General features: G+C 46.9%; 1 protein-coding gene across 1 annotated transcript in view; it reads left to right on the forward strand.

Annotated features, from left to right (window-relative positions):
• The window catches only part of SLCO2A1 (solute carrier organic anion transporter family member 2A1), a 79,082-nt gene extending 68,123 nt beyond the window's left edge, over nucleotides 1-10,959 (forward strand). Inside the window, exons 11-14 of the mRNA XM_012766834.3 lie at nucleotides 1,951-2,114; nucleotides 5,517-5,581; nucleotides 8,072-8,195; nucleotides 8,928-10,959. Coding sequence (XP_012622288.2) covers nucleotides 1,951-2,114; nucleotides 5,517-5,581; nucleotides 8,072-8,195; nucleotides 8,928-9,048 — 474 coding nt within the window. The 3' untranslated portion in view covers nucleotides 9,049-10,959. The remainder of the gene's footprint in view (nucleotides 1-1,950; nucleotides 2,115-5,516; nucleotides 5,582-8,071; nucleotides 8,196-8,927) is intronic.
• The last annotated feature ends 10,327 nt before the right edge of the window (nucleotides 10,960-21,286 follow it).

The following is a 21,286-nucleotide window of genomic DNA, read 5'->3' on the forward strand; positions in this document are numbered from 1 at the left end:
CTCTGTGACATGAATCTGGAAGGTTAGAGCCAGAAGAAGTAGTCGAGAGCATTTTGTTCAACCCCTCGGCTCCCAAGTGTGGCCACATGACTGGCCTGAAGTCATGCAGCTATTAATATTTAGGGGCCGATCTGGGACCAAACCCAGGGTCCTGCCTCAATCTGTTCGCAGCCCACGTATCTCCTGGCCACCAGCCTTCCATTGGGCAGCCTACATTCTGTGTTCACTTGGCGAGGGCCTTTCCATCTCTCTCTGGCCTGGCTCCAGATCTTTTAGGATCAGCCAGCAGCAAACTGACTTGAGTCATTTGTTTAGTTATTCAACAAATAGTGAACACTAGGCACATCCACAGGTGCTAAGGGTATGGGAGTAAACCCATCGGATAAAGTCCCTGCTCTCATGCAGTTTACATTCTATCAAATAAATGCACAAGAGAGTTTCAAAGAAAGTAACCCATGCCATGGAGAGATTTCATGGGACAGAGATTGCCCGGGGGTCTCCCTAAAGAGGTGAGGTTAGAACTGAACAACCAACTGAAGACCGGGAGCAAGCATTCCAGGTAAAGGGAACAGTGAGTGCAAGTCCCAAGGGCATGCATGTACTGGAGTGCCATGGGAGAAGAGTAAAAAGGCCAGGGTTGGCACTGAGTAAGGAGTGTCACACCCAACTGGACCAGAGAGCGGGCAGGGGCCAGGGCCAGGTAGGTCAAGCTCAGGAAACTCTGAGCAATTGGGAAGTCTATGCAGTTACCGTAAGGATGCCCTAAGGAAAGGAATGTGCATTATTCCCATAAGTCTATAGAGGGCATTGGCAAGCCTAGCTCCTCCCCCTCCCCCCACAACCAAGCCCTTCTGAGAGGCCAGGCACAGCCACTGTGCTGGCAAAGGAGTGTGCCCCTCAGGCAGAGGGAGGATGAGGAGCTTGGACAGGATGCTCTCTAAGTTGCCTTCCAGTTGGAGGAGTCTGTGGTGGCTTCTGTGGTTTTCTTATCTTTATTTACTTACTTCTGACTCACCTACTTCCAGAAATAATCTTGGCAAGTTTCCAATAACAGCATAAGTACGTCAAGATAAAGATTCATTAGCATAATATTTAGAAAAAAGTAGTAAATTATAAGGAAAACAATCTGTATTTATAAAACCCAGACTGAGGATGGTAACAGCAATATTGTATTTAACTTACCTCTGAGCTTCCTAGGAGTCAAGGTAACAAAGGTGCATAGTTCTAATATTGGCCCCAGAACTGTTATAATACTTAAAGGATCATTGACTGGTCCATCAGACACTACAGGAAGAAAAGTAAAGATCATCAGACAAGGGCAGTGGCCACCAAAGTACAACAGGATTGAGCCATACAGACTTGCAGACTTGACACAGGGGCTTTTTTATCTGGAGTCCTTTACAGACAGAAGGAATTCCTCTCAGGCAGCGAGAGGAATTCCTCTCCCACAAGTCTCGACAGATGCAAAGCTCAGGGGATTTCATTGTATCCCCACTGCTTTCCTCCTATTTATACCTTCCCCTGCCACAAACACAGAACGGCTAAAACAACAACCCGCAAAACCACCACTGCTGGGCACAGGGTGACCAGGCCCCTAGGAGAGCCCTCCCCGGCCCCTGGCTCCAAGCTGGGCTGGGTGGGCCTGCCTTGGTGGTGACAGCCTGGCCCCCCAGCCTGGCCCCCCAGACACGGGTGACTGCTGGGGGGCCCTGCCCACGCTGGAGGACAGTCTCTGTTACCCAAACAGTGACAGAGGCGGGACCCCCAGGGCAGCCTGAAATCCTCACCTGGTCTCCTCCTCAGCCTCGCCCAGCTCCCTGGGGACTTGGAGGACACAGGGGTTTAACCCGTGAGAGTCTCGGGAAAGAGCTGGGCCAGATGTTTGAAGCGTGCAGAGGTGAGATAATAATGGTAGCCTGTCCTCTTGTTCCCTCCCTTTCCTCTTTCAAGACCTATTTGAACTGCAGCTGTGTGAGTGGGGGATCCGCCTCAGCAAAGACGGGCTCGTGCCCCGTGCCCTGTGCCCACTTCCTGCTCCCGACCACCTTCCTCATCTCCTTCGTCTCCCTGATTGCCTGCATCTCCCACAACCCGCTCTACATGATGGTGCTGCGGTGAGTGGCGCCCCGGGAGGCGGGGGCCTGGCTTTCCCATGGCTCCCTTCCCGCCTCGCCTCCGTTTTCTGGCCCTCAGCCTCCTTTGAATATTGACACGCAAGCTCTTTTGGTGATACGGGGACATGGTGCTAGCAGGGACAGTGCCGGGGATTCTGCTCGCGCAGGCTCTGTGCGAGGCCCTCACTGCTCCGCCTCACATGGCCACAAGAGCACCTCCATTCTGCACCTGGGAGGCTACATCTCCAGCCGGGAAGGGCAGGCCTGGCGAATGGCTGGGCCGTGCTGTGGAAATGCCTGTAGATTTGCTTATTTTTAACTCCTAAAGGAACCGAGAGGAGGGAAGAGAATTCAACTGGGTGTACAAAACCAAGGCAGGAATTTTGATTGAGATCTTGGGCCCCTTCTGGTCTCTGCTCCATGAGGCCCTGACTTAATGCTGGCTGGAGCATTAAGGAACATTCCAGAGACAGAGCGGAGGGCTATGGAAAAGGATGAAAATGAGAAAATTCCAGTATGCTTGGATCGAGGACCAAGTCCTCAGGTCAAGGAAGGGAGAGGCCAGGGCGGGAGGGGGAGGGGAGAGGTGTCCCATTACAGCTGGAGCTGAAGGGCCTCTGAGGTTTTTACAGGGAATGACCCTTCCTTCACCTCCCTGGCTGCCAAGGAGAAAACAACATTTCAACCAAATTCACTTAACCCAGCCCCTGCCCTCCCTCCTGTCCTCACCCGCTTTACAAGCAGAGAGGGAAAAACACAGGATTTGGCCTTCCGGTGCCAGAGTCAGTCCGTGCACTGCCGCACGCTGAATTAATGTCTTGGGTGTTGCTTAACCTCGCTGAGCCTCAGTTTCCTCATTTATGAAATGGGGATAATGCAAAGGGTTAGTGTCAGGACTATATAATAAATTGCTTTATAAATATGAGGTGCTCTGCATATTGGTCAGTTATCACTATTAACCAAGTTATGATAATTATTAACAGCTAGCTAGGTACCCTTGGCTTACTTTCCCCAGAAGGCTAGGAGATGAGGAAGGAGCAGAAGCAGCCCCTTGTTTGGGGTCTGGGATTTTACCTTATTTACAAGTTAGCTATCAAGTTAGCTTGCAAACTTGCAAGCTACTGTTTCAAGGATGCTGCCAGAAGATATGAGTCTCATGGGGCAAAGACAAAGGACTTTATACCAGCACAAAAAGCAGCGTGAACCTCATGCTGTGTCAGTTATCCTTGCCCTCCAAGTCCTACATGTGTGACACAGAGAGGCCCAGGTGTATGTTTTGCAGGAACACTGAGTGTGAGAGAGCCACGCTTATACAGTGAACAGTGAGAAAGACCATTCTTGCTCTGGGAGAAACTTTAAACTCATGCCTCATGGTTGCTTACTGCAACCACAACGCTGAGAAATGGCACAGGAAAAAAGCAGTTAGGACCTTGCATTCTTAGCACACTCAGCAAGAAGGTGAAGGGATGCTGACAGCCCATGGCATGTTGCTTTCCCCAACACCACTGTCACCCTCTTGTCTACTGCCACCCCAATCCTGGGCATTCCAAGTACTGACACTTTCACCGAAGGCACCACAGTGGGCTTCCCCTCTTACACTCCCTGGTCAGATGGACCACGGTGGCCCCTTTAGCCCTGGGATAAATTTGTATGAGGCCATAAAGAGGAGAGGGGACAGGGTAAGGAAATCTCTAGGGGAAGTCCCTAAGTAGCAGGGGAGAGAGGCTACTCCATCCCCCAGAGGACTTCTGTCAAGTCCCAAGGATGCAGAAGTTGTGGAGAACAGAGCATCATTCCGGCCACAGGGCAGGCTTCTCAGGACAATCTCCCCAAGTCTGGTCCAGGGCAGGGGTAAAACTAGAGAGGAGGCCCCAGGACTCCAAAATGATTTAAAAATAAATCCCAATGGAGAAGAGGACAGAATGGATGCTATTTAGTATGAAGGAGAGGCTTAAAGATGACTTTATGGGTGACCCAAGCATTATTTCTATCAGTGCTGGCCCCCGAGCAGCCGTGGGAATGCAGGCTGGGAGTGAAGCTCCGCTGAAATGTGGAAGGAGGGAGAGTGGTCAGAAAGTGATAACTTGGATGGTGCAAGGGCAATATGTGTAACCTCAACATTTGTACTCCGTAATATTTTGAAATAAAAAAGAGATCCAGTATTGATTCAGGGCCAATGGGGCAGAAACTAGAGGGGCCCAAGATCTCAATTAAAAGCCAAACTAGGGTGCCCAAGTCCCATTTAGTTGAGAATCTAGGGAGTATGCCAGGGTAAGGGCCAAAACAAGGCGGCATCTACAATGGAGGGATCTATAGGCATACAGGGAGCAGCCATCAGATCAAATTCAAGGCACTTTCCCTTTCAGGGATCCCAGTGGGAGCCCCTTTCCCTGCCTACACCCCAGTGAGTGTTTGCCCCACTGGGCCATCTCTCAGGGGGCTGGAAGAAGGTCTCTTTCCATTTGCTGACAGAACTGCAGTGATGGGGTTGAAACAGACCATGTGGAGTCTCAGGATTACCTCTGGGCTTCCTTCCTCGCCGTCCCCTCATCCCTGCAGGCTTTTCCCAAGCACCTCCGAGAGTGTGTGTGCTCAGAGCACAGAGCACCCGGAGTCAGGTCACTCATCGAGTGCCTCTGCGGGCCAAATGTCCGCTCTGAGCCTCTGTCCCCAGCCAAACACATTTTCCCCTCTTGAAGGAAGAAGGGCAGAGGCAGGACTGGCTATGTCCTTTGCAGGGCTGGGTGCAAATGAAAATGTAAAGTCCCTGGCTCAAAAATGAAGAATTTCAAGACAGCCACAAGCCGAGCATTAAGCCAAATGTGGGGCCTTCGTGAGAATGGAGTTCTGTGCAGCTGCGCAGTTCACACACCCACAGAACTGGCCTGGAGTGGGGAATGATTTCAGTTGTGCACAGAGCCTGCAGCCAGGGGCCCTAGGTACATTTTGCACCAGGGCTGCCTTTGACTCGGCTCAGACGCCCTCTGGGAGTTGTTCAGACCTGCTGCTGTCAGCACACCGCTGGCATCCTTCTCTCTGCTCCCAGCCTCTTCCGCCCTCTGCCTCTTGAAGGGGGCTCCGGGCAGCCCTGAAAACCACACAGACCAGGGGTTCTCAAGTGAGAGTGGGCATCAGAACCTCCCGCAGAGCTCGTTAAGGCGGGTCTGTGGGTCCACCCCCAGGGTTCCTCACTCAGTAGGTCTGGGCTGGGGCCTGAGAACCTGCATTTCTAACAAGTTCCCAGAGCACACTGACGATCCAGGGTCCGATACAAACAATGGGGCCTTCAGCCCAGGTGAATCAGGCCATGTGGGGCAGGTTCTGACCTGCCCTGAGGCCGGCCGCCTCTGAATAGTGCAGCCCTGAATCTGCCCACCGCTGATTCCCTGACTTCCTTTTCAGTGTAGTGAACCAGGAAGAAAAGTCATTTGCCATCGGGGTGCAGTTCTTGCTGATGCGCTTGTTGGGTAAGTGTCTACGACCCCCTTCCCAAGAAGTGGCCCCAGGCTGTGGGGTGCAGGGAAGGAAAAGGGGAAGGTCACATCTGCGTGGTAAAGAGAAGCTGTGCAAAATCAATGGCAGACACCAAAACCCCATGGGGACAGTTTCCCTGATTGCTTGAGGTTAGGAAAGGTTAGGAAAGGCATTAATTCCAAACTGATTTATGTAAGAAAAATGAAAAATGGACACAACTGAAAATAGCTAATAGAGAGTTAAAGATAGGTATTTTAAGATCTTTCTCCAAGAGCTTGTGGTAGGAACAAAACCTTGCATTCCTACCCCAGCCAGAATAGAAGCTGAGCCCAGCCTTGGCTTTCTTCCCATGTTACAAAATTCACTCCTCCTACTGCTATTCAACAAAAGTGTCTTCTGTGCAGGGCCCTCTATGTCCAACCTTGCCTGCCCTCAAGCAGCCCAGACCCCACCAGAAGAATGGAGCTATGCACAAGTGACCAGATCAGCAGCACCCCACAGGGACACTGGCTCTCCCTGGGTGCCATTGCAGGCCCTTCCCAGGACTGCTCATGCTGGCTGTCCCTTCTTGGCACATCCATGTACTGGATTTAACACCAGGATTAATATGGAGATACCTGCAATGACAGGCAAACAGAAGTAAAGGGACTGGATGCAACTGAGGATGTATTTATTAAGGATCTAGTGGGTACAAACTGCAGGGGGGAATATGGAGATCCCAGAGAGAGGGACTTCAGGTCCCAGAAAGTGTCCGTTCCAACGTTTCACCTGAAATCCTGTAGAGCCCACTGTGCGTCATTACCCAGGAGACCAGGTCCACACCTCTCCCTGCAGTGGCTTCCGTTTCATTCTAGTGTGCATGGGTGATGTCCCTCCTGAGGCTGGCTGAATGGGAACCCTGGCAGGGCCCAATCTAACCCCAGGTTGGGTGAGGTGTCTGGATAATGAATGAACCAGCTTTTTCAACTGGATTTCTGGGCCTCAGGCCACTTGCTCCTCTATCCCTGCTGAACCTCTTTGAGTCCCTTCAGACCTGCTCCTCTGGCCTGCATTGTAAACACCCAGGACTCAGGGCAGTGGGATCTACCTGCCCTCCTGGCTGAGGCTAGGAAAGACCATTGTCATCATAGTTCCTTCTGTTCATTATAACTTAGCATTCATAACTTGCTCTAAAACCTCCCCTGGGAAGGAAACCTTGCACTCCTCCTGGCCCAGCTGGCAGCTGGGATATGCTCTGAAGAGCCCTGCCCTGCTTCCTCCAGCAACCTGGAATATGACCTTGAAAACAACACTCCCACTCTTCAAAGCACTTGCTGCTTTTGTTTTTCCATTTGAGCTCAGATAACTCAATGTGGGGCCACAGTTAGAAAACCCAGGCCAGGAGGGATTCCATATATCCACCAAGAATGTAACTCCATCCTAGGGTAGAAAAGAAAGAAGGACTTCCTACTCATAAACTCCACCAGGTTTAAAATCACCCATCAGGATTTGGTTGAAAATTTTTCTGGACTTCATTTCTACTTAGGAAGGTATCCTGGGAGGTCAGTCCATCTATCCAGTTTCCAGTTCACCTGGAGACAGAAGTGAGCAGGGTCTGAGTAGAGAAGCTGTTTCTGGAAGTTTCTGTGTATGGGTGAGGCCACATGCAGAATATCGTCTCTTTCCTCTAGAAGCAGCATCTCACAGGGCCCTAAACAAAGTCTGGGAGGCTGTTCCCAGCACTGTGGTTCTGAGGATGATATGATCAGCCTGGGTATAAATCCTAGACAAGCCCCTTCCCAGTCCAGTGACTGTCTAGAACTGCCTAGAACTGTGGCTAATGATACTGGGCAGGGAATGTCCAGGATATTTAATACCAGGAGAACATAGCCCCTGCTGGACCAGGTCTTACCACTCAGCTTCTGGGACGTTTGGGGGACTGGAGGCAGAAGCTCCGAGCAGCCAGGATATTAAAAGGTCTTCAGAGGTATTGTCTGACCCAATAGGGCAGCGTGGTGTAGTGGAAGCACATGAGATTTGAATCTCAGTAGGCCAGGGTTCAAGTCCAGCCCTGACCCCTCTTGGCTATGTGACAGCACCCATACATCTGGGCCAGTGAGAGAACCTAAGAAGCCGATGCTCTCGAGACCCTCCTGCCACAGGGTGGAGGTCAGTGTTTCTCCACCTGGGCCAGTCTCAGGCATGAGAACTGTGTTGGCTGTCTGCGCTGGCATCGGGGCGACCCCGGTGACTCATTTTGCCTTGAAAGAATGGCGCAGGTCCCCTTTCTCTTCTAAGCCTTCTGGTGAAAGAGAAATTCAGGCTTCACTGAACGCTATTCTGCTTTCCAAAGTCACTGTGATGCCCAAGGGCGGGGCAGAGCCATTCTCATACATGCGAACCTCGCAGGGGCGCTGGGGGGCGGGCTCCGCTCCCCACCCTGCCTGCACCTCAGCCTTCAGCTCCACGTGACCCGGGCTCTCTGCACTCTTCCCCCATGCCAGCCTGGCTGCCGGCTCCAGCGCTCTACGGCCTCACCATCGACTACTCCTGCATCCGGTGGAGCTCGCAGTGCTCTGGGCAGCGAGGGGCCTGTGCCTACTACGACACGGACGCCTTCCGGGACAGGTGGGGGCCCAGCACACTCATGGGTCAAGGAGGCCAGGCCCCAGGCCTGGGCAAAGGGTGGCCATCTGCCAGGTGGCTGCTGGGACAGGCAGCAGCAGAAAGAAGGGACAGAGACAGCTGGAGTCTGAGGGAGAGGCCATGGCTGTGGGACGACCCGGGGCCAGCCTCGGGCCGCTCAGAGAGAGGGGCCCCCATCCGGCAGAGCTCTGCAGGCAGGCGGCCCAACTTGTCTCAGTGGGCCAAGCCCGGCTGCAGTGCTGTTGATTTCTGCACCCCTTCCAGCCACCGCCCCTGCTGCCATCATCACATGGCCCAGAAGCCACGGGAAAGTAGGCTTGAGGGGCTGGGGATGGTGTGGGAGTGCCAAAGAAGGCCAAGGAAGGGATGGAACGAGAGGACAGCAAGATGTCCCTCTCCTGCTGGCTCTGCTCAGAGGACAGGCCCCCAGGGTCTGGCTCAGGCAGCTATTTCATCTTTGCCCCTCTGGAGGAGCCCGTGGAGGGATGACAAGCACTGGATTAGGAGTCCTGTGCCTACTCCCGGCCTATGTTTGGGTCAAAGGAATGAGGAAGGTGATCTCCTCCTGGGTGGTGACAGATCCTGCCCTGCATGGTGCCCACACATGCCCTGGGCCGTTGTCAGAGTGAGGCTGCACTTTCTGGTGTTCCTGGCCCTGGGACCTGGGCTGCAGAGCCCCCTCCCTCACCAGCCCTGCATCCTTCTGCCCCACAGGTACCTGGGCCTGCAGATGGGCTACAAGGCCCTGGGCATGCTGCTGCTTGTCTTCATCAGCTGGAGGGTGAAGAAGAACAAGGAGTACGATGTACAGGAGAAGGCCGCAGGCCTCATCTGACCTGAGCCTGGGCCATGCCCTGCTCCAGGGAACGGACCCTGCCTCCTCCACACCTGCCTGTGTTCACCAATGTTAGCGTATCATTTCCTTTTTATTTTTTAAATAAGAAAGAAAACCCCAGTCACCATTTATTTGCCTTCCCTGCCTTCTCCTCCCGAAGTCCCTCTTGTGGCTCCCGGCTGGGCCATAGCTGGGGGCCTGGCCTTCCCCCGTGCCCAGGCTCTCCTCAGTGATGGGTTCTCCAACGAGCATGCCCACTGAGGTGCCTCTGCCCCTCACCATCACTGTGGGGGAGTCCTAAGTGGACAGAGAAACTGGGTATCTGCCCTCCTTTCCAGGCAGCCCAGGTCTCTCTCTGACTGTCCACACCCACAGAGAAGTGGGCGAGAGGAAGGGAGTGCTGAGTTATCAACAGCCAGAGCCGCTCTGGGAGTGGGAACCTGGCTACAGCCCCCTTTGCACCTGGGTTTGGCATCAGCGTGGACCGTGGGAGGGGCTGGCTCCCATCCCCCTCAGCTCCTGCCCGTAGAGGCCCCTAGAGGCCATTTAGGAAGCTGCCAGGTTGGGAAGTGTGGTCTCTCTCCATCACCTACGTGCAGGGACTAAAGACTAACCTTGAGGATGGGTCATCCAAACGCTGTTCACGTGAACCTTGGATCTGCACATGTCTATCTCTGTCTTTCTGGGGACACGTTTCAAGAAAGTCACAGCATGGTGAAGACCCCCAGAAGGGCCTGCAAAAATGGTCCTGATGCCCAGCCTCCCAGACCCACAGAGCGGGCCAAGACCCCCTCATCTCAGAGTAATGGGAAGACCCTCCCCACGTTTCCCTGGGAGCCGATGAGCGGGCTTCAGTGGACATCCCTGCCTGGACTTCAGCCTGTACCCCTAGGAGTAAAGAGAGGCCATCTGAGATGTCAGCAAAGCAAGTGAGGAAGCAGAGTGGATGTCAACTGTCACCTAGCAGATGACAATCTGCAGCCCATAAAACAGAGGCCAGTGAGGTTGACCTTCCTGATTTCAAACACGCTTGTACTCAACCATTTTCTCAGCCTCTTCTCACGGCCCCAGACAAGTGGGCACCTGGGTTGAGAGATATCGCTGCTATGTGACAGAGGTTGAGAGACAGAAGTCAACAAAGGAGGCCTTTCATCAACAAATACGATATTTATTGCAGACGACTTTGTGCAAGGCAGTGCCAGCACTAGTATGTGGTTCTCCACTGAGCTTCTCTTACTTCTTACCTCACCTCCCTCCATTTCCACCGGGCCTCCTCCCGGAGAGGGCTTGGAGGACAGTGTGGGATGGGGGTGGGGGTGGGGACAGGCACAGCAAAAACCCAGAGACTGTCAAGAAGGATCCTGACCTGACCATCCACGCTGTCCCTGGCCCCACCAGGCTGACTCTGTACCTGGCCCTTTGCCAGACAGACACCTAGCTCACCATGTCCTCTGGAGCAGCTGGGCATTGGTCATTGCCATACGTGACCCTCGACTGCCACTCCTATTGGAAGACCTCCTCCAGAGCACACTAGAAGCCACCTCTGGAAAGGCCACGTATGGTGATCAGCCAAAAAATGTATTTCAGTGGCCAAACTGCTGTGAGACTGAAATCTTTGTGGAAACCACTGTTACAGGCAGCCTCATTTCCAAAGATCTCACTCAGGAAAGGAGGCTCCATGCAACCTCAGGGGCCAGTTTCAGCATTTGCAACAGTTCTGCTTGGAAAATGATTCCCTGCAACTAATGCTGGTCTTTCTCGCTGCGATTTAACCAAATTCTGAAGGCACTGCCTTCAACTGAGTTCACAAACAATGAATGCCAACCTTCAGATTCTAGAAGATTGGTTGCTTTCTCAAACCTTTATTCTATTATGATATTGCTATTAATATATTATAATTTTGCTATTGATACAACTTGGTCATGAATTTGTGCTGTCACTTACATACGTCAGAGAGCAGACAGAACCTGCACCTTCTGAACAGAGGAGATGACCATGACACAGTCCCCAGGGGCCCATGGCCATGGGGACTAGAGGATTGCTTGAGCCCAGGAGTTTGAGGTTGCTGTGAGCTAGGCTGACACCACGGCACTCTAGCCCAGGTAACAGAGCGAGACTGTAACTCAAAAAAAAAAAAAAAAAGAAATGGAGAGGAGGCCCCTCTTTTCACTGACCCATCGTAGGGAGATCAGGGGTGTCTCATGAGGGCCATATAAGGTAGGGAATGGAGGTGGGGAGAACCAGGTAATATTTCATATCACTAGCAAGAACATTGTAACTATTCATTAAACATGGCCAATTTAGCCCTATAGCACCATGAGTTAAAGGAGAGTTGATGAGAAAGGGGACAAAGGTTTTGAGAAGAAAAGGCCAGGAGAATGCTGCACGCAGATGGTCCTTCGAGGGAACAGCCCCATCTGGTGACTGGTTGGCAGATTCTTGCATAAGAAACAAAGCCATGTTGTGATTTTCTTCAACCACTCTCAAAGATAGATACAGCTGGGGCCTGAACCCAGTCAGTATCAAACTGATATTAAAATATTATATTACAGATTCCCAGAGAGATTGGCAGTGGCTGTGTGTGTGTGTGGGAGAGAGAGGGAGAGAGAGAGAGAGAGAGAGAGAGACAGAGGGAGAGGAACCCTGCAAATCCAGGAGAAAAACAGTATCTTTCACAACCACGGGAATTATAATAAATTCCTGGGAGAAATGTCCATCTCCTGCCAATAGCACCAGATTTATTATAACCTTTTATCAGAGATTAAATATGTAAACAGGTCCTGGGCAAGCCCTTGGCAAGTCATTAACGAGAGGAAGTTTTTCTCCAAGACACACCCTGGCCTTTCGTCCACTCCCCACCCCCACCCCAGCCCTGTAGCACGACACCCACCTGGCTGAGCTCCCCGCCACCGGGGAACCTTCCACACTTTCACGACAGTAATAATAACTTATATGTGCACAGATCTTTACAGTTTACCAAGCCACCCATTCATTTAACAAGCTCCTTGAATCAATCAGTCAGGATAGGCTTGGCTGTGCTGTGGTAACAAACCTCTCCAATCTTAGTCACATGACACAACAAAAGATTGTATCTTGCTCACATAAAGTCCACGGTGGGTCTGGGTGACTCCCCAGGGCCGTGGCTTCCGTAGGGTAGCAGTAATCCAGGCTGTTTGGATCCGGAGGTAGCTGCATTTGATTACACGCTGCCACCATCAATGGAACTGGACTTGGAAGGTCCTGCACTGTGCACGCGATGCTGTTTTGGCCCCAAAGTCACGTGCTCACTCTGCTCCCAGCCCATTGGCCAGAAGTGGTCACATGGCCCTGCCTAACTGCGCGGGGCAGGGAAGGGTGATCCTGGGCGCTCAGAAGAGAGAAAAAGCAGGTGTGAATGAGCACTGGACTCCTTCCCCGTGGGGAGCCACCCTGGGCGGACAGAGTGGCTCACCTGGACTAGCCTTGTCAGACTGCTGGGGGAGAGGGGCAGTCAGGAGAAACTTCCCCGAGGTCGGAGGCTGCACCCCGCCTCCCTTCTCACCCACCTTCTCTCCCCGCATCTGGGTGCCGAGCGCCCGGCGTGGAGCTGGCGCCGCACAGGCCCCGTCCCGGCAGCGCGGGGCAGCTTGTCTAAAAGGGAGTCTCTCCGGGCCTCCAGTGAGTGACTAGGCCCCTTCTCTTTGCTCTGCGTGTCGATCAAGGTGCCACACACCAGGCATCCCCTCTTAAATCCATAAAATCCAGCCGGGCGCTGTGGCTCACGCCTGTAATCCTAGCTCTCTGGGAGGCCGAGACGGGCGGATTGCTCAAGGTCAGGAGTTCAAAACCAGCCTGAGCAAGAGCAAGACCCCGTCTCTACTATAAATAGAAAGAAATTAATTGGCCAACTGATATATATATAAAAAATTAGCCGGGCATGGTGGCACATGCCTGTAGTCCCAGCTACTCGGGAGGCTGAGGCAGAAGGATCGTTGGAGCCCAGGAGTTTGAGGTTGCTGTGAGCTAGGCTGACGCCACGGCACTCACTCTAGCCTGGACAACAAAGCGAGACTCTGTCTCAAAAAAAAAAAATAAAAAATAAAAAAAATAAAAAAAAATCCATAAACTCCCCAAATCCATAAAAGTGACCTCAGAGATCCCAGGCAGGGACAAACATTTGTTCAAACCTTCGCTCCTGTCACACCTCGCGACCACCAGCTTACAGAAGGGGAATGGGGGGAGGGTCCGGATGGGCCAGAGCTCTCTCCCTTGGGTCCACCTGACAGAGGCAGGTGTCGCGCCATTCTTATTCAACCCGCGCCGACTCTCCAGACGCGCGGGGATTCCAGACTGAGTTTCCACAGCTCGGGTGTGTTGAACGCCCGCAACGCACCAGACATCCGCGGTGCTCTGCGTACATCTGCCCTTTGCGTCTTGACGGCAGCGCTGTGAGATGCAATGGTCGTGCCGTTTCACAGACTAGGAAACTAGGGCGCAGCTGCTCCGCTCCCCCGATTCCACCGCGTGGGCGCGCGCGGGGACCGTGGGCGCTGGGGTCTGCAGACTGCGGCGCCTCCGCCCCGCCCGGCGAGCGGGGGGTGGGCGGGGCCTGCGAGCCGGCAGGGCGGGGCCTCGCCCGCGCCTGGAGTCACCTCCGCCACCAGGGGGCGCTGCCCCTTCCGCCGCGGCCCTGAGGCGCGACCCCACCGCGACGCGACTCGCTCATGTCATCTGCCCGGCCGTTGCGGGTCTTTAAAGTTTACACGCACAGAGAAACACTCACAGACACACACACGCGCGCTCTAAAGAATCAAGCTAAGCCACCGAAATCCAGGTGGATGTTGAGAAGGACCCGTCAAGGACTGGGGCACCCGAGAAGGAGGCAAGGGCTGTGTTTGAGAAACAATGACCAGGGAAGACTGGCAGAGCTTGATGAGTGATGGGTGGAAGATTGAGGAACAGGTGGCGGTCGCCAGGTCACCCAGGTGACGGCTTGTGGCATGCTAGGCGATGACGCGCAACACTGAGCTCCCGGTCTTTCTCCCCAGCCCCCTTCACTCACTGACTTACCTATCTCAGTTAATGACACTCCGGCTTTAGTTGATTAGACCAAAAACTTGGGAGACAAGAGAAAATAAATTTTAAAAGCTTATTTAAAAAAAAACACGTACTTTACTAGCTTATAATTTACATACAATGAGAAGCATCAATTTTAAGCCTACTTACCTTTAAACGAGTTTTGACAAATGCATACAACCATGCAAACACCATTTTAATCAACTTATAGAACATTTCCATGATGTCCAGAAAGTATCTTGACACTCCTTTACAGACAATACTGTCCCCACATCCCCACCCCGTCCTCCCTCCTCGTATAAACAAGCAATAAGACATGCTTTATTTCGCTACAGATTAACTTGTTCTAGAATTTCGTATAAATGGGGTCATATAATACATTTTCTTATGTATCTGTCTTCTTTGGCTCAGCATAATGTATTTTGAGATTCATTCGTGTGGTTGTGTGTATAAGTAGTTTGTTCCTTTTAATTGCTGCTTGGTATTCCATTGGATAAATATATCATTTATCTATTCACCCTGGCATTTAGGTTGTTTACAATGTTACATTATGAATAAAACTGCTGTGAACATTTGTGCAAAATTCTTTTTGTGGGCCCACATTTTCATTTCTCTTGAGGAGTAAAAATTGCTGAATCATAGGGTATGTGCATGTTTAACTTTGTAAGAAATTGCCTGTTTCCAAACCCATGTCATTTCACATTTTTCACCAGAAAGGTAGGAAAAGTCAGTTGCTCCACATCCTTTTGAAAACTTGGTATCATTAGTTTTTTTTTTTTTTAACCAACTGTATTGACGTTTAATTTATATGCAATGATATTCATACATTTTTACTATAAGGTCAGTTTGTTCTGATAAATGTATACATCCATATGATTATTGTAGCCCAATTGAGACATAGGACATTTCCACTTCCCTAGTAAGTTCCCTCCCATCCCTTTATAGTCCAGCTCTCCTCCTTACCATACACTTTGCCCCCAGGCAACAGCTGATCTGTTGCCTATCACTATAGATTAGTTTTGTCTGCTCTAGAAATCAATAAAATTGGAATCTTAATTATGTCCTCTCACCATAAGGCTTTTGAGTTTCATCTATGCTGTTGCATGAATCAATAATTTATTCCTTTTTCCCTCTATGCAAAATGGATTTTATTTTAACTTTATAAAATATTTTAAAATCTTTACATTATGCACATCTTTAATACTCATGAAATAGTTATTTCAAATGGCTTAAGGCCATCAATTTATGTCTCAAATGATTTTACTATTATTTAAATATCTAACAAAATATGCAGTTTTTAAAGTCCCATTATTTGTAGAATGAACCTAGCCTAAACTTGTTCTTAAAGACCACCTATTGAATATTCCTGTTTTCCAGAATATCCACAGATGTTTTTTAAGTAGGATCAGCTTATGACAATCAGATCATTTAGGTTTCTAAGAAGGCATAAATTTAGAGTCCGCTTTTCCAGTTTTCACATGGAAATGATTATGTGACTATCTGAAAAAGTGGAGATACTGTGTTAACTATCCTAAGCGTGGTTAATTGTCCACAGGATACTTTTAATTGAAATTTTTATTGCAAAAGCTGTAGAGTCACATGCAGTTGTAAGAAATAATACAGACAGATCCCTTGTACACTTTGCCTAGTTTCACCCAATGGTAATATTTTACAAAACTACAGTGTAATATCAACATTGATTCAATTCGTCTATTTTATTCAGATTTCGCCAGCTTTATTTGTACTCATTGGTGTGTGTGAGTGTTTGTAACTCTATACAATTTTATCACCTGTGTAGGTACATGGACTCACTGCCACAGTGGAGATATTGAGCAGTTCCATCACCATAAGACTCCCTCCTGTTGCCCTTTATAAACACACTCACCTCCCTTTCTCTGCCCTCTCCCAACCCGTGCCTTGCCCCTGGCAACCACATTAATCTATCCTTCATTTCCAAACTTCTGCTATTTCAACAATGGTATAAATATAATATATATATATATATATATATATATATAAAATCATACAGCATGTCACTTGTTTCACTCAACATAATTCCCTGGAGATTCATCCAAGCCGTTGCATGTATCAATAGTTTGTTCTCTTTAATGACTGAGTAGTATTCCACGGTACTCATGTACCACAGCTTGTTTAACTATTCACCTATTGAAGGTCATCTAGGGTGATTTCAGTTGAGGCTAGTATGAATAACTATGCTATGAATATTTATGAACAGGTTTTTGTGTGAACAAACGTTTTCATTTCTCAGGGATAAATATCCAAGAATGTAATTGCTAAGTCATATGATAATTACATGTTTAATTTTTTAAGACACTCACTCCTAGTGTTTTCCGGAGTAGCGATACCATTTTACATTCTCACCAGCAACATATGAGTGATCCAGTTTCCTCAAATTCTTGCCAGCATTTGATGTTGTCACTCTTTCTGAATTCAGCTGTTCTGACAGCTATGTAGTAATATCTCATTGTGGTTTTAACACATTTCCCTGATGGTTAATGATGTTGAGCATCTTTTCATGTGCTTATTTGCTGTTTATCCTCCATAGTGAAATGTCTGTTTATGTCTTTTGTCCATTTTCTAATTGCACTGTTTGTTTTTTAACTGTAGAATTTTGAGAGCTCTTTATACATTCCAAACACTAGTCCTTTATGTGACTTGCAAATGTTCTCTCTCTCTTTCTGTAGTTTATCTTTTCATCTTCTTCATGTGAAATTTCATAAAGCAAAAGTTTTTAATTTTGATGAGATTGAATTTATTAATTTTTCCTTTTACAGATTGTGCTTTTGGTGCCAAACTCACTCTTTTTCTATTGCTCAGTTTTCCATTGTATGAATACTATATATCTCAATATTTTGTCCATGGACTTGTTGATGGAGATTTGGGTTGTTTCCAGTTTGGAGCCTTTACAAACAAAGCTACTATGAACATTTGTGTTAGTGTCCTTTTATAGACTACGTTCTTATTTCTCTCAGGTATATACCTACGAGTAGAATTCCTGGATCGTAAGAAATACCAAACTGTTTACCACAGTTATTAGAGTTGGGTTATTATACTTACTTATCATTTTTGACCCCCTACATTCCTTTCCATAGACCCAAGTTTCCATCTGGAACCATTTACCTTTAGCCTGAAGAACATCCTTTAGTATTTCTTGGTGACAATTTGTCTCAGCTTTATTTATCTGAAAATGGCTTTATTTAATCTACTTTTGACGGATTTTTTTACTGGATATAAAAAATTTGCATTGACAGTGCTTTCCTTTAGTACTTTAAAAATATCATGTTATTGTCTTTTAGATGCCATTATTTATGCTGAGAAATTAGTCCATTTGCATCATTGATCTCTGTAGGCAATGTCTTTCTTCTCTAGCAGCTATTATTTTCTCTTTATCTTTGGTTTTCAGCAGTTTGGCTAATTTCCTAGGTGTGGTTTTATTTATATTTCTCTTGCTTGTGATTCACTGAGCTACTTTTCATCATATTTGAGAAAATTTCAACCATTATATCTTGAAATATTTTTTCTAGCCCATTTTTAGTCTTGTCTCCTCCTGGAACTTTAATTAACTGTATTGGACCATTTGATACATACATCCACAGTTCTCTTCTTGATTTTCCTTTACTTTTATTCCTCTCTGGTACTCAGACTGGATAATTTCTATTAATCTTCCTTCCGTTTATTGAGTTTTGTTCTGCCATCTCCTGTTAATCCATTCTTATGACCATTCAGTGATTTAATTTCAGTTTTTTTAATCTTTTTAGTTCTAGACATATAATTTGATCCTTTTTTATAACTTCTATTTTTCTGCTGAAATTCCCAAACTATTCACTCATTAAAATCATATTCTCCTTCCATTATTTGAATATATTTTCCTTTAATTCTTTGAACTTATTTATAATGACTACTTTACATTTTCTGTCTGCTAAATCCAATCTCTGGGCCATCATCTCTCATGGTCAATTTCTCTTGATTGTATTTATTTCTGGACTTTGGGTCACATTTCCCTTCTTTGCTATTCTAGTTATTTTTTAGTATATGTTGGACATTGTGAATGATATGCTGTAGAGACTCCAAATTCTGCTATCATCTTCTAAAGAATGTTAAATTTTGTTCTAGTAGGTAGCTTATAGCTAATCACTTTGAATGTGTGTAGGCTTTGTTTTATATACTTTGCCAAAGAAAATCTGTAAAAACACCAAGATATTTGCTAACCACCTCTAATTTAGTGGATTCAACCTCCATATTCTGCTTCCCCTAAGCATCTCATTAGGGTTTGATTTTAGGCATTTTTAAGGCAGATCTAGAGTAGGCCTTGTTCTAGGACATGTTCTTACCCCTCCTGAATAGCACTGGCTGTGAAGGTTTGTTGTTCCATCCCAACAGCTGAAGACTTTTGGTTTGCATAAGATAGGGGACCAGGAAATAAGCAGTGTTTCAGCCACAGCTGATCACCTCCTGTGTGTAAACACCACCCAAGGGAGCTCTCTCTGGTCTTTTGTCCTGTCCTCATCTTTCTCAAGAGCACCCAGGGGAGACTCATGTAGAATATAAGTATATGCAATCTCCACTTGTGTCTGGGACTCCCAATTATTTTAAGTTGATATGCAAAATCAAAATCAGCTTTTAGGAATTCATGAAAATATTAGCTGATTTCTTTTTACCCACTTGGATGGTGGCCCCCCTTCCTCCTATATTCCACCAAAGTTATAACAGTATCTGTGTCTCATGTCTTCTTAGTTGCCCTGCAACCTCAGCTCTCTGGTGGATTCATGGAACGTTATGCACTTTAGGTTGTCTGGGCTTGTTGTTGTTTTCAGAATGGGAGCAATGTTATCTTGCAGCTTTCTACATCTTAGGTAGAAGTGGAAGACCTCAATAATGATCTCATAGAGAGTAAAAATAACACTAACCATAAAAAAGAGTTCAATAAATTGAACTATTTTAAAATCAAATACTTATTTTCACTGAAAACATCATTAACAGAGTGAAAGATCAAGCCATGGAGAAGAAAAAGAAACTACTAACTTATGTAACAGATAAGACTTGTATCTAGAATCTGTATTTAAAACTCCTACATGGAAACAATAAATAGATACACCCAATAGAGAATAGGGCAAAAGACTAGAGCAGATACTTCACAAAAGAGGATAGCCAGATGGCCAACAAATAGATTAAAATGTACTCAATCATATTAGTCATTAATGAAATGAAAATGAAGACTAAAATACAATTCTAGAGTACCACCACCAGAATGGCTAAAGTTAAAAAGACGGATGATACTAAGTGTTGGCAAGAATATGGAGCAATAGGTACTCTCATACATTGCTGATAAAGTGTAAACTGATATAATCATTTTGAAGACATATTGGCATTTTCTACTAAAGCTGAACACCTCATATTATCTAACCCAGAAATGCCACAGCTAGGCACATACTCAACAGAAATGCATCACACGTGTGCATCAAGAGACATGTATAATATGTATCCTAACAACATTATTCAAAACAGCCCCAAACTGGAAACACCACCACACATAAAAACAAACATATACATATACAGGACATACATACATTAATAAACATAAATGAACCATGATAATCACAATATCATAGATTAATCTTACAAACATTTCATTGAGTGAAAAACTAATACACAAAAGAACACATACTTAGTGATTCCAAAAACAGGCAAAACTAAACTGTCATACTGTAAGTCAGAAAAATGGTTACATTTGGGAAGGAGGGTAAGTTTAGTAACTGGGAGAAGGCATGAGGGAGGGTTCTGTGATTGTGGCAATGTCCTACTTTTTGAACTCATGGTAGGTACATTGTATTGTCATAATCCATTGAGTTATACATTTAGGCTTTATGTACTTCTATGTATTACACTTCCCAGTATACGTTGTTATAATACCACGCACATATTCAGTTGGGCACCATTATAATTGTACCACCATACCAGATAAAAGATAAAATCATCTTTAAAGTAAAACTCTTATCTAATATTTGGTTTTCTAAAGGTTTATTTAATTAGGGATTTTGAGTAAATTTTATATTAAACTCAACACTCATGGCTTTATTATGCATGGTGCTACCTTTTTGAATAAATGGTTTTTGTCTTAAAATGTCCTCTCCAATGGAAAGCATTTCCAATTGTAAAACTTTTACCAATTGACCTTTATATCTCTGAAGCTGTTTTGAATGAGGGCTGATACTGCCATCTTGCAAAGCATCCCCTGCCCTGCAATTTATTTTAACCAGAGATGGCTTCAAGCCATTGTTTTTTAACGGAATAAAATAAAAAAGACAGGTGGCTTTTTTCTTCCCCACTTTCTCAGGCTGCACTGTCTGATAGGGGAGAAAACAAATTATGTGGGAAAAAAAACAGGTTACCAGTTTTAGCGCTCATGATAAACTATAACAACACTTTAGTTTTTATTGTTTGAAATTCATCTGGAATTTAAAATGTTATAATTAATAGCTTTTTACTGAAAAATATCTTCATATATTTGTTTTCTCTTGTCAGAGCACAATATTTACTTGTTAAATGAAGGCTTAATTATTAACATATAGTTTAATTTTATACTGACAAGGTATCTATTTTCAAGAAAAAAGTTTTTATTTTTTCATAAAGTCCAGTCCTCTATCCATGAATTTTTTTTTTTTTTTTTTTTTTTTTTTGAGACAGAGTCTCGCTTTCTTGCCTAGGTTAGAGTGAGTGCCGTGGCGTCAGCCTAGCTCACAGCAACCTCAAACTCCTGGGCTTAAGCAATCCTCCTGCCTCAGCCTCCCGAGTTGCTGGGACTACAGGCACGAGCCACCATGCCCGGCTAATTTTTTTATATATATATATTAGTTGGCCAATTAATTTCTTTCTATTTTTTATAGTAGAGACGGGGTCTCGCTCAGGCTGGTTTTGAACTCCTGACCTCGAGCAATCCGCCCGCCTCGGCCTCCCAGAGTGCTAGGATTACAAGCGTGAGCCACCGCGCCCGGCCTATCCATGAATTTTTTTTTAAAGTCATTTGATATGCTTACATCTCAGAGTTTAAAAATCACACTGTGTCACTCAGCTTTCTAGATATTGCAAGGATTGGTCTCCACAGGCTGTAGGGACACATGGAGGGCGGGGAAAGGAACAAAATGTTCAACGGCATGTGGTTGTT

Source organism: Microcebus murinus, chromosome 1, assembly GCF_040939455.1.
Source record: "Microcebus murinus isolate Inina chromosome 1, M.murinus_Inina_mat1.0, whole genome shotgun sequence".
In the NCBI taxonomy this organism is placed as follows: Eukaryota; Metazoa; Chordata; class Mammalia; order Primates; family Cheirogaleidae; genus Microcebus; species Microcebus murinus.